At 33.5% G+C, this 13,743-nt stretch overlaps 2 protein-coding genes across 4 annotated transcripts; one reads left to right on the top strand and one right to left on the bottom strand.

Moving 5' to 3' along the window:
• Nucleotides 1-767: 767 nt before the first annotated feature.
• On the top strand, nucleotides 768-9,335 carry LOC120073729 (GDSL esterase/lipase At1g28570-like). Its single transcript, XM_039026542.1, is given in 5 exon segments — nucleotides 768-1,217; nucleotides 1,344-1,586; nucleotides 8,245-8,393; nucleotides 8,494-8,761; nucleotides 8,910-9,335. Coding segments are annotated over 5 exon segments (1,161 nt in total). The 5' UTR covers nucleotides 768-943; the 3' UTR covers nucleotides 9,137-9,335.
• A 988-nt stretch (nucleotides 9,336-10,323) lies between these two features.
• Nucleotides 10,324-12,512, bottom strand: LOC120073728 (pentatricopeptide repeat-containing protein At4g21065-like). 3 transcript variants are annotated; one of them, XM_039026539.1, is made up of 2 exons: nucleotides 12,054-12,512; nucleotides 10,324-11,969 (listed from the first exon to the last, which is right to left on the bottom strand). In XM_039026539.1, the coding sequence occupies exons 1-2, from the start codon at nucleotides 12,274-12,276 to the stop codon at nucleotides 10,381-10,383; spliced, it is 1,812 nt and encodes a 603-aa protein (XP_038882467.1). In that variant the 5' UTR covers nucleotides 12,277-12,512; the 3' UTR covers nucleotides 10,324-10,380. The 3 variants fall into 3 exon arrangements, with proteins under 3 accessions (XP_038882467.1, XP_038882469.1, XP_038882466.1); XM_039026541.1 differs by having other exon boundaries at nucleotides 10,324-11,873; XM_039026538.1 differs by having other exon boundaries at nucleotides 10,324-12,512.
• Nucleotides 12,513-13,743: the final 1,231 nt, after the last annotated feature.

The raw sequence follows: 13,743 nt of genomic DNA, 5'->3' as shown, positions 1-13,743 counted from the left end.
TGAACACAATTTCGTGGATTAGGCCTAATATCCGATTAAAATGTAAGAAAATTATTAGCCATGCACAATGAATGTAATTTAATAAGACATATCAATAAACTACGGATATATTAATGTTATACTCATACATTACTAACATAGTTGAAACCTAATTTGAATAGGTACTGATATTTTGTTGAAATATTAATATTATACTTTAAATGAATTTCAGTGAGCGTTGATATCTATTGATACACTATGATACTTGAAATTGTATTTTGAATGAATATTGATATATTACTCTAATTATGATATATTACTCTAATTAAGATACTTAAAATGTATTTTTAACGATTAATGACTATATACTATTGATACCTCAATAATGTTATACTTGAAATAATTTTTGAATGAGTGTTAGAAATATATAGGGTGATTATTTTAAATAATAAAACTGTTGAACTTATTTTCAAGTATAACAAAATGTTATTGTTTATCAGTAATAGACCATGATAGATCACGTGATAGAAGTTTATCATGATCTATCACAGATAGACCATAATATTTTGTTATATTTATAAATAAATCAGCTCATATTTCTTTATTAGAAGACAGTCTATGTATATACTAATGATATACCAATATTATTATTAAAAAAAAAAAATGCTATTTCTCCATTATTTCTAATGAGATGATATTACAATTTTCTCCCTCAATCAACCATATCTTTTTCACCTAATAAGAAAATAATATAAAATTAATTATTATTAAATAGGCACATTTGCATCTGCTGCATGTTCTAACTCTAGGTCAACGAACAACCTTCTTTTTTCTTTTTTCTTTTTTTTTAATATAAGGTGAGAATAGATCGGTCATCTTCTACCCACCAAAACCAAAATCCTGTACTTTCTTCCTTTCATCCCATTTGTCAAAGTGAAAGTGAATCAAACCTTGTGTGCTTTCCATGGATTCCTCGAATTCATCCTCTTTTTTATGGTTGAATCGTTGGTTGATCATATTTTCAGTGGCAATAATAGCCTTGAGTCCACCAAATATTTTGGCTAATTGCTTCACCTCCATCTTCAACTTCGGGGATTCCCTTTCCGATACCGGAAACGTCTTCTATAAATGTCAGTCTAATAAACCTCCACGTTCTTGCTTTCTTCCATATGGAGACACCTTCTTCCGTCGTCCCACCGGCCGATATTCCGACGGCCGTCTAATTATAGACTTCATTGGTAAATTCTTTTCCTGATCCATGACACTCTGTTTTACCTTGTTTTGCTCTTTTTACTTTGTTTTGCTCTGTTTTCAATTTGGTAGGATTAATATTGTGATGGATGTGTATGTATTATTCTTTACAGCTCAATCACTGGGACTTCCACTGCTGCAGCCGTATCTAGATGTGGGTGTAGAAAGACAGAGGATGAGCGTTGAGGAATTCGAGAAGGGGTTGAATTTTGCAGTTGTAGGAGCAACGACACTCGATGCATCGTATCTCCGAGAAAAGTTGATGGTTGAAGTACCCACAAATTACTCTCTGTCGGTTCAATTGGAATGGTTCAGGAACGCTTATTCTTCGGTTTGTGCATCCACTTCAACTACCAGTGAGTTTCTCTCATTTTTCATTTCTCACTAAATATTATTTTTATTGATATTTTTTTAAAGTTTTTCTTAAAAATAAAAAGAACAGTTCATTCAAAATTACTTCAGATTTAGGATATGATTTTGAGTAAATACTTGGAGCCATCCCAAAAGTAGAAAAATAAAATACTAATAATAATAACAATAATAGAGATTCTTTTTTATGAATAATAGGGATATATTTGAAACAATGATTAATGATTAAGAATGTTGATGTATCTATCTTATAATCAGTTAATATATCAATAAATACTAGTGACATACTTTAATTTACTTTAATAATAAACTAGAAAAAATAGTATTTGAAATTTTATTTAGAATTCAAATATATTTCTAGAGTATGTTAGTGAAAATTTTATTAAAAAAAAAGTTGCTTGGAAACAAGTATATAATTTTCTAAAATAAAATAGCAATCAAAAGGGAGCGTAAGACTGAGAATTGGTTTTCAAAATTTGTCAAAGCACAGAAGTTGCTATACTTAGAAATATGTTGAAATTCTGAATTTTCTTAATATTTTTCTATATTTATTTTACAAGGGGAATCTCCTATACAACAATGTTTGCCAAATATAGCAAAGACAGTAAAAATGGACATAGAGAAAGAATAATACTCAAAAGGATAAATACAAATTACAAGGAATAACATTCCAAATGGATAAGGGGAAGGAGAAAATTTTCCATATTCAACACTCCCCTCAAGTTGGACAGTATATGTTGATTAAGTCCAGCTTGGTTTTTAAGTCTTCAAATATGTTCTTGAATAGGGGTTTTGTTAGTATATCAGCAATTTGCCTCTTGGTAGATATGTAGTTGAGTGAGATATTTTTGTTTTCAATTTTCTCCTTAATAAAGTGTCGATCAATATCCACATGTTTTATGCAATCATGTGGACTGGGTCTTTGACGATACTTATAGTAGCTTGATTATCATAGTATACCTCCATTGGTTCTTCTGATTTGATTTTAAGTTCAGATATGATGCTTTTGAGCCACATTCCTTCACATATTCCTTGAGTTAGAGCTCTTAGTTTAACTTCGGCACTATTCCTAGATACTATTGATTGTTTCTTACTTCGCCAAGTGACTAAGTTTCCCCAAACAAAGATGCAATATCCGATAGTTGATTTTCTGTCTATTTTTAGTTTGCCCAATCAGCATATGTGAAGATTCCAATGTTTCTTTTCCTAGATTTCTTGAAGAACAATCCTTCTTCTAAAGTTCCTTTCAAGTACCTGAATATTCTGTAAATAGCTTGCATATTTTCTTCTGTTGGACTATTCATAAATTGACTTACAAAGTTAATTACAAAACAGATATCAAGTCTTGTATGAGTTAGGTAAATCAATTTTTCAACTAGCCTTTGATACTGATCTTTGTTAACCATCGTGTGATTGTTTTCCTTGATTATATGATTGTTGGGGTATTAGTGAGCTTACATCCAAGCATACCTGTTTTTTTTTTTATAGGTCAAGAACATGTTTTCTTTGAAAAATGCTCAAATCTGTTTTTAAGCGGGCTACTTCCATCCCTAGGAAGTATTTAAGGTTGCCTAAGTCTTTTACTTCAAATTCCTTGACTAAGAGAAGCTTTAGATTTCTTATTTCTTCTTCATGACCTCCTATAAGGATAATGTCATCTATATAGACAGTGATAATTGCTATTTTACTCGTGCAAGGATGTTTGATGAAAAAGGTATGATTAGATTGACATTGAGAGTACCCGTTTTCCTTTACCACTTTTGAGAATTTTTCAAACTAAGACCTAAGGGATTGTTTTAGGCCATAAAGGGATGTTTTGAGTTTTCATACCTTATTCATGGTTTTAGTTAATTCTATACCGGTAGGTATATCCATATACACTTCTTCTTCTAAGTCTCCATTAAGGAAGGCATTTTTTATGTCTAATTGGTGAAGTATCCAATCATTAATCACTACTAGGAAAAACAGGATACATATAGTATTTAATTTTGCTACCAGGGCAAATGTTTCTTAGTAGTCAATACCATAAGACTAGGTGAATCCTTTGCCATTGAGTCTAGCCTTGAACCTAGCTATTTCTCTATTATCTTCGTATTTGATGGTGAAGATTCATTTGCATCCTACTATTTTCTTCCCTGGAGGTAGGTCGTTATTTTCCATGTGTTGTTCTTTTCCAAGGCCTTTATTTCTCTAATACAGCTTGCTTCCAATTGATGTCTTTGAGGGCTTCATAGACATTGTTTGGAATGTGTATTTTGGATAGTGTAGTTGTGAATGCTTTGAACTTGGGAGAGAGATTTTTGTAGGATAGGTAGTTTTGGATGGGATGCATCGTACAAATTCTTACCTTTTTCCATTTTGCAATGGGAAGATCAATGTCTACAGTGAATGTTTCCATTATAGAGTTAGAGACATGATTTTCCTGCATTTCGGATAGGTTTTGGTTGAGTCCTGGTTCATGTCCAAGGGTGTTTTTTCTTCTAGTATAGACTATATGATCTTTCCTAACTTCAATGAGTTTTGATTGGAAACATCAGTTTCATGTACACAAGGAGCACAAGGAGCACTCTCTTCAATGAGATTTGGTTTTTGGTTTCCTTCATTTTCAAGAAGAATTTCGTTTTCAAGGAGAGTGGAAGGTTCAGTGATGCCTTGCTTTTGAAAGTAAGATTGAGTTTCAAAGAAGGTTACATCCATAGAGGTATAGAACCTTTTAGTGGTTGGTGAATAGCAGTATCCTTTTTGGCTTGAAGCTTAACCGAGAACGATGCATTTGATTGCCTTAGGATCTAATTTACTCCTATTGGGTCTATGATCTTGAACGAAGACTGTACAATCAAATATTTTTAAGGAAATTTGAGAAAATAATCTATCATGTGGAAATATTTCCTTAAGTTTTTGTACGGGAGTTTTGAAGCCTAATACCCGAGAGGGCATTCTATTCATAAGTTAGGTACCTGTTAGAACAACTTCTCCCCAAAAATGATGGAGGTATTAGCGTAAATCATTAAAGCTCTAGAAACTTCTAAGAGATGTCTGTTTTTTCTCTTCGCAATTCCATTTTGTTGGGGAGTGTTAGGATATGTACTTAAGTGGACAATACCTTTTTCTTTTAGAAAATTTTTAAGGAAGTTTTAAAATAATCCTTAGCGTTATTAGTGTGAAGGATTTGGATTTTAGTATTAAAAAGATTGAAAATCATGGCAAACATGTTTTGGAATATGGTAGTGACTTCAGATTTTTCTTTCATTAAAAACACCCAAGTAAGTCTAGTGTGATCATCAATAAAGGAAACAAACCGTTTAGCTCTTGTTACATTTTGAACTTTACTAGGTCCCCAAACATCACTATGCATCATAGAAAAGGGATAAGAGGGTTTATATGTGCTTACCGGGTATGAGGATCGAGCTAACTTTTCCATTTCACAAGACTCACATTGAGAAACCTGAGGATTTTTATTAAAAATATCTGAAAAAATTCGTTTCAAATATTAAAAATTGGGATATCCAAACGATTATGTCATAGCATTATTGTACTACCATAATTGTCTTTAGAAGCAACAAAAGTAGATGTACTATTATAATTGTCATTAGAAGGAACAAAAGTATATGTACTACCATAATTATCCTTAGAAGCAACAAAAGTAGATGTACTATCATAATTTTCTTTAGAAATAATAAAAGTAGATTTGCTAAGATCTAACTCCTTGACTTGAGGCTTAAGAACATTTAGTATGTAGAGACCCGAGGTTTCCTTAGCATTGCCAACAATCTTCCCCGAATTCAAATCCTAAAATATGCAATTATGTGAGTAGAAAGTTACACTGCAATTTTTCATAAGAGCTAGTTTTCCTATGGAAAGGAGATTGCATCTAAGATTTGGGACATGCAACACATTTTCTAACACAAGATCCTTATATACAAAGACATTGCCAGTTCACATTCCTTTAGAATAGGTACCATCAACAATCTTTAAAGTAATTTGACTGTTACAGTGTGTATAGTTAGTTATTAGTGAGATATCACCTGTCATGTGATTTGATGCTCTAGAATCAATAATCCAAGTACCACAATTTTCTTTGGTTGCATTAAGAGCCCAAAGGAAGTTACCTGATTGTGTCACTGTTGCTACACTGATTTCTGGTGTCTTTTTAGTAGATTTCGGTTGACCAAATAATTTTAAAGAAGGTCCAACTACCCCATAGTAAACTCATAATGTTCAGAGTTGAAGTTACTTTCAAATGTTGTACTTTCTTGGTAGGCCTTTCCACGTCTATCTCATGTACCTTTGTTTGGCTTCCAATCTTCAGGTTTACCATGAATATCCCAACACACTTCTTTAGTATGTCTTGGCTTTTTACAGTATTCACACCATGGTCTTGATTTTCATTGCCGATTCTCAGTTCCTGTGTAGTTCTGATTTCGATTGTAGCAGTTATCATGAGTATTTATATGTACCTCATTACCAAGGTTTCGAGCGATTAAAGTCGATCCTTCATATTCAGAGCTTACAATCACTCTTAACATTAGTTTCTTCCTACTTTCTTCTCTTCTTACTACTGCAAAAACTTCTCTGATGTTAGGTAATGGTTTAATGGCTAAGATTCTACCCTATACCTCATCTGGTTCTTTATTAAGGCCAAGGAGAAATTTGAACACTCGTTTCTTCTCAACTAGCTTTTTGAATGTGGCTCCATCTGTAGTGCATTCCCATTTGTGGCTTTCAAATACATTAAGTTGCTGCCAAAGACAAGACAATTGAGTGAAATAGTGACTTGCATATCCCCTTGTCTAGCTCGTGAATCTTGCCTTCAATTTCAAATGACTCCATTGTATTTTCCTGGTTGGAACAAGTTTCACGAGTTGCTTCCTAGATTTCGCTTGCAGTTGAGAAGAGTATAAATCCTTCACCAATCTCTGTCATCATGGGATTGATTAGCCATGACATAACCATATTATTTTCTATTTTCCATGTCTTGTATTTTTTATCAGTTGGTCTGGGATAAGAGTTTTCAAATAATTTTCCTTTCCTTTTTCACATATAAATATCATAACAAATTGTGACCAATGGAGACAATTTCTTCCATTTAATTTGTGATTAGTAATTGGGAGTATGGTCCCTTATATATGGTTAGAATTTACTGATGCCATAAAAATTGATAATTTGCAAGACAAAAATTAATAAAGAAATAGGGAAAAAGGAAAAAAACACACTTCCAGACCCGAATTCTTAAAGAAACTTCCTAAACTCGGTTGCCAGACTCGGAAAAAAAAATTTCCATACCCGATTGCCAGACTCGATAACACGATAACGAAACCAAACCCCTTAACAATACTCGGTACTCGACAACACACATGGGTTAGATCGAACAAACTCACGAGAACACGATACTCGATCAAAGAATGGATACTCGATACTCGAAAACACACACGGATTAGATTGAACACACCCACGGCAACACAATACTCGATCGAAGAACGGATACTCAATACTCAAAGAACGAGATTCGACCGTCGTGAACGATGGAGCACGAATTCGCTTCGGATGTAAAGCTCCAAGATACTCGATACTCGAAGAACAAGATTCGGCTATCGTGAACAATGGAGCACGGATTCGCTTCAGACGTGAAGCTCCATATTGTGGATGGTGGTTTTTCTGACGCATAGCTTCAAACAAATTGGTAGGTTTGAAATTTCAATGTTTTGTTTTTCTTTGCTATAGTTTCGGACGTGAAATCTATGAAAATGATTTAGAGAGATGACTCCGATACCATGTTGAAATTCTGAATTTTCTTATTATTTTTCTACATTTATTTTACAAGGGGAGTCTCCCTGGTATATATAACAATGTTTGCCAAATATGACAAAGACACAACGGTAAAAATGGACATAAAGAAAGAATAATATTGAAAAGGATAAATATAAATTGCAAGGAATAACATTCCAAATGGGTAAGGGGAAGGAGAAAACTTTCCATATTCAACAAAATATAACAAATATAGCTCGTACTGCTTGGAATTTTTAGACCATTTGGTATCATGGTTTCATCCTTAAATTATTTAGGCCTCATTTGGTAACCATTTTATTTTTTATTTTTGTTTTTGAAAAGTAAGCCTATGGACACTACTTCCATCTTCAAATTTCTTCCTTTATTATCTACTTTTTACTAATGATTTAAAAAATTAAGTCAAATTTTGAGAACTAAAAAAAAAAGTAGCTTTCAAAAAGTTGTTTTTGTTTTTATTTTTGGAATTTGGCTTAAGAATTCAACTATTGTAATTAAGAAAGATGCAAAGTAAAAAATGTGAATGAAATAAGCTTAATTTTCAAAAATAAAAATCAAATGGTTACTAAATTGTTATCAAATGGGGTATTAATTATTTATGCTTAAATCTTTTTATGCAATTTTGAGGAATTTTAAATTTAAAGTATTCTTCTAAAGAGAAAAGAAGTTTTAACTCTCAACTCATATAAAATTTGTATTATCGAGTTCAAAGTTGATAATTAGAAAACATATAAAAGCCAGAACATTTTAAATCCAACTGTTTTCATAATTTTTTCCCCTATAATATAGGGATAATCTCATTTATGTCTCCAATTTATGTTATGAAGCTGGAAGCTGAGATGATTTGATTTTGATTTACAGGATGTAGAAAAATCCTAAAAAGTTCACTATTTCTAGTGGGAGAAATAGGAGGCAATGATTACAATTATCCATTTTTTGACCGACATAACTTTGAAGAAATTAAATCACTCGTACCATTGGTGGTTAAAGCAATTGGTTCAACCATTACAGTATGATTATATAATATCCTATTCTTTAATTTTGTATTTATTTGCCACAAAGCCCTAATGTTGTTCTAAAGATCAAATCTTTACAATTTGATTGTTGTAGGAGTTGATTCAATTGGGTGCACAAATTTTAATGGTTCCTGGAAATCTTCCAATTGGGTGTAATCCAACCTATCTCAAAACTTATTCAACTTCACTCCAAGACTCTAAAAATGGTTGTTTGGATTGGTTGAATCAATTTTCTGAGTACCACAATGAACAACTTCAAGAAGAATTGAACCGAATTTGAGCTTGCTATCCTGACGTCCAAATCATATATGCAGATTACTACAATTCTGCCATGCGTTTCTTTAATCAACCAGAAAAATTTGGTATGTATTTTGAGATCATTTTAAATTTATTTAGAAACAAGAAACGAAAACATGATTAAATAGACCCTGTTTTTCAAATTTTCAAGAAAAGTGAATCAAAATGTTTCGGATTCATTTATTTCTAAGTGTTTGGTAATGTGTAATGCAGGATTGACAAATACCTTGCAGCCTTGTTTGGTGGATACACATGAAACAAAAACAAAAACAGTGTGTGATGATCCTTCCAAATATGTTAGTTGGGATGGCATCCACTTAACAGAAGCAGCATATAGTATAATTGCCAATGCTTTATTACAAGGCCCATATACTTATCCTCAATTCACTACCTCATGCATTTCACACAATCTCACAATGAATTTACTTCAATTGCAATAAACTTTTCTTTTTTTTTTCTTTTTTTCTTTTTGGTCCTTCTCGTTTGCTTGTAATTCTGAGGCCTCTTAGGTCATATTATTGTAACATTAGTTTGGTTAAGTAACGCCTCAACCTTGTTAGATTAAGGCATACACCTTTGATTAAGAGGTTACATTTGAGGCTCGGTCCCAATCTTGTATATGTTTTGTACTGAATAAAAATAAATTAAAATAAAACTACTTTGGAAATTTGATTGCACTCTTCAAATTATGTACAGATTTACTTTCATTGCATAATTGATATCATTCTACATCTCATTCTACATATATTTCGTTTATTACTAATAGTTATGAACCATACATTGGTCAATTTTTTCCTTTGTACTTTTTATCTAGTAACAGTCTTGAGACCCCTAACGATTGTTAGATTTGTAAAGATTTGTAAATCAAACAATGATTTTTAGATTTGTAAATTTTTAGCAAATTAGAAATTTAATCTAAATTGCATTTGCTCACACACAAGATTTCAACGAAGAAAATTGATAGCGTTAATTTGTATTGATGTCAGTATGATATAGTGAGTACAATTTCTAGTTTATGATCTTTAGATGTTTTCTCCCAAATATTAAAGGAAGTATTTCTTTCGAGTTTTCTTTGAAGTTCGGCTTCGGGGTCTTAAATTGAGATGGTTTTGTTCTTGGTGAAATTTTCCTCCAAAAAAAACTCTTCAAAACTTCTCTCTCTCTGTTAAATGTTCAAAGTCGTCAACTTTTGAACTTAGCATTGAAAAACTCCGTTAAATGCTTAGTACCAAAATAGGTTTCTTTTTTCTTCCATCACTTTCTAATAAATGCTCATGTTCCTCAGCTTTTTGAACTCGAGCATTTAATAAAGTTCTTATTGTTATTATTTTTTCCATATTAAATGAATCCTTCCTAAATTGGATTTCGTGAATAATGGTTTTAATGGTTTTTAAACTAATTTCATTAATTCTTTGATATTTTACCGAATAAGGCAAAAGTAAACACAATTTCCACAATTAGGCATCATATCCAATTAAAATGTAAGAAAATGAATGTAATTGAAAAAGACTTATTAATAAACTATGGATATACTAACATTATATTCGTACATTACTAATATATTTGAAATGTATTTTGAATAGGTACCGATATTCTATTGAAATATTGATGTTATACTTTAAATGAATTTTGATTGAACGTTGATACCTATAGGCACACTATGATTATTACGCGTTGATATCTTTCACCAATAATCTTGACAAGAACAACTACCATTCTTAAAATGGTGAAATCTACTGCCATCTCTAACAATGATCTCTCTTTCAAAGACTTGAGAAATTATCTTGCTTACCTCATGGCAATCACCACAAACTCTCAAATTCTTGATAATACGAATACAATCCCCATCTTGGGTCACCAGGAAGCCAAAAGCAATTGCCAACCTTTCACTGTGCTCTTTAATGGCAGTTTCTTTTTCTTCTTCCTCAATATCATGCAGAACTGATGAAACATTTGCTGAGTATCCTGCTGCTGCTATTCTTACTCCAATTACCTCCAACATCTTGTAAATCTCAGTAGATCGCTTATGCTCCTTATCTCCGGCGACAAATCGGTGAACTCTTCCTTCTGCTTCAATCAAGCTCCAACCTGCAATTTTGTTAGAGTTTCTTTCAGCCATTAGTCTTCTAACCTTGCTTACGTCTTCCCACTTTCTTAGTCTGGCAAAGATACTAGCCAGCTGAACATAATGTCCATTGTGAGTGGGATCCATTTGAATCAACTTATTCCCGATCTCTTCACCCAGTTCTATAAATCCGTGAACCTTGCAAGAACCAAGCACCGTTGCCCACAAGACAGGGTCCGGAGTAGCAGGCATCCTGTTAATCATTTCTACAGCATCATAAACGAACCCGGCACGGCTTAAGAGATCAACCATGCAGCCATAGTGTTCCATCTCTGGTTCAATGCCATATGTGTCCGTCATTAGCTTAAAGAAACGTCTTCCCTCGCTTACCAAACCAGCTCTGCTACACGCATTCAAGACTCCAATGAATGTCACGTTGACTGGGTAGAAACCCTGTGTTAGAAACTTCTCAAATAATGCAAGCGCTTCTTGCCCAAGGCCATGCGATGCTAGCCCACAAATCATAACATTCCAAGACCATTTATCCTTCTCAGGCATTCTGTCAAACAAGAATCTGGATTCATCAATACATCCGCACTTAGCATACATGTCAACTAGTGCTGTGCCAAGAGAAGCAGTCATTGGGAATCTCAACGAGTCTGCGATGGAATGGATCATTTTCCCATACTCAAGCATACCAAGCTGGGCTGCTGCTGCGAGCAAAGACACCAATATTGCCTCATTAGGTCTCATTTTTTGCTCTCCCATCTCTTTAAAGTAGTCTAACGCCTTTTCCAATTCCCCATTTTGAACACACCCAGATATCATCGTGCCCCATGAGATCACATCTTTCTCAGGCATTTCAACAAACAGTTCCTCTGCAACATTGATTTGTCCATCTCTAACAAAACCAGCTATCATTGAATTCCAAGATACTACATCTCGACTACTGGGAACTTCATCAAACACCTGTTTCGCAGATTCAACTCTACAACAAGTACAATACAAGTGAATCAACGCATTTCGGACAAAAACGTCTTTGACAAAACCCAGTTTAATCACATGGGTTTGAACTTGAACCCCTTCGCGGATGGCCAAAGCGTTACTGCAAGCTTGCAACACAAAGGTGAGAGTATGTTTATTAGGCGCCGCCACAAAACTTCGGCGCATGTGCGAGTAAAGAGAAATGGACACGCGAGGCAAGTCCCCTTTTGCAAAGCACCGTATCATGTTATTGGTGGCAAAAACACTTGGATGAGCAATAGAATTATAAATGGACAAGGCGTACTCACAGGGCAGTGAAGAGGAAGAAATGGCAAGATAAGCGAGGAGGTGACCCGCGATGCGTCCATCGTTAGCAAGACCGAAGACGACAGTACGGGCATGGGCTTGCTTAATTTGGCCGATCCCAAGTGTTGGTGGAAGAGAAGAAAGAGGCGGAGCTAAACGAGGAACAGCAGATAAGACGTGGAAATTCAATCGCTGTTTTGAAGTACAGAAGAAGAAGTTAGGCATAAAGAACGATGACCCGTCGCAGATTCTGAAGTTTCTATTGGATTTGATTGCGGCGACAACAGATCCTGGTGATGCTGGATATTACATTTTCTCAGGCATTTCCTCGAATATTTGATAGACGCAATTGTGTAATAGACGCCAAAAGCAAGTTTTGGAATGACAAGTGGGTTCTCTTCTCCAGTCCACAACCTGAAAAGTAAAACAATCGTCGACGCTTCGCAGATTTCATTTCGATTCTACCGTTGTTTACTAGAAAAGTAAAAGAACGAAAAAAATTCAAGGTCATTTCATAACCATTTTAGTTTTTTCTTTTTTTTTTCAAAATTAAATCTATTTTATTCACATTTTTTTAAAATAGTTTGCATCTTTTTTAAATATAAAAATTAAATTCTTAACCAAATTCTAAAAATGAAAACAGTTTTTTGGAAGCTCTCAAAATTGGTTTGATTTTTTAAATTATTGGTAAAAAATAGATAACAAAAAAAAAATTTAGAGGTAAGAGTAGTGTCCATAGGCTTAATTTTTAAAAACAAAATAGTTATCAAATAGAGCCTAAGTAATTACATTTTTATAGCACTGTTGAGAATAATAATAAAGTGTAAAATAAAATAGTTTAAAAGAATTACAAATATAACAAAAATTTTCTGCCATAGATTCCTATCAATGATAGATATTATTAATAGACTTCGAGAGTTATATATAAATTTTGTTACATTTACAAATTCTTTTACATTGTGCTATATGCCAATACTTTTAGCATGATTCATCCACAACATCATTTCAAAATCAAACTTCTAGATTTCATATGTTTAATTCCAACATTTTTTTTAACTAAACTTCTTTCAATGAAATGCTTATAAACATTTTAGTTTTTGCTTACCTTAAGATTTGAGCATCATTTCTTCCAAAACTGATTAAAAAAATCCTCAAATTTTTCTTTGGCTGGCCGAAAATTCTTCAACTTTCAAATTTGTCAGATGGCAGCAATTCTCCCTTACTTAGACGTTAGGAAAATTTTGGCAAAACAATCTCCTTCTTGTTTAAGTCTATTTATACTTGGGCTTGCATGAAGAGTTAGCTTAATTAATTGTCACATAGCAAGCTTATCACTTTATTAACATTTGCAAGACTGCCACCTAGCTTACTTACTCGTTAATTAAGTTGAATTCCTCAACTTAAGCTTGATCGCATGGGCTTGCAGGCATCCAGAACTTCTCCCTCCAACGCATGATCGTCTGCCACATCCTTCGTTAGCTTAGCCCTCAACAATGGTATACAAAGTTTGTTGCATAAACCCTACATACCACTTGTTATACTTAGCCACAATGTCCCCTCCTTGGGCCTTTTGCCACATCATTTAACCAAGCTGGCCGTATGGCGTCTACCAATTCCAATGCATGGAACCCTCTCCTCTCTTTAGGTGTTAACTTGTTCCTACTTCACCTGAGAACCCAATGTTCCATACTT

The sequence above is a fragment of the Benincasa hispida genome, chromosome 3 (genome assembly GCF_009727055.1).
Source record: "Benincasa hispida cultivar B227 chromosome 3, ASM972705v1, whole genome shotgun sequence".
NCBI lineage: Eukaryota > Viridiplantae > Streptophyta > Magnoliopsida > Cucurbitales > Cucurbitaceae > Benincasa > Benincasa hispida.
This window is presented reverse-complemented; position numbering and strand designations above follow the sequence as displayed.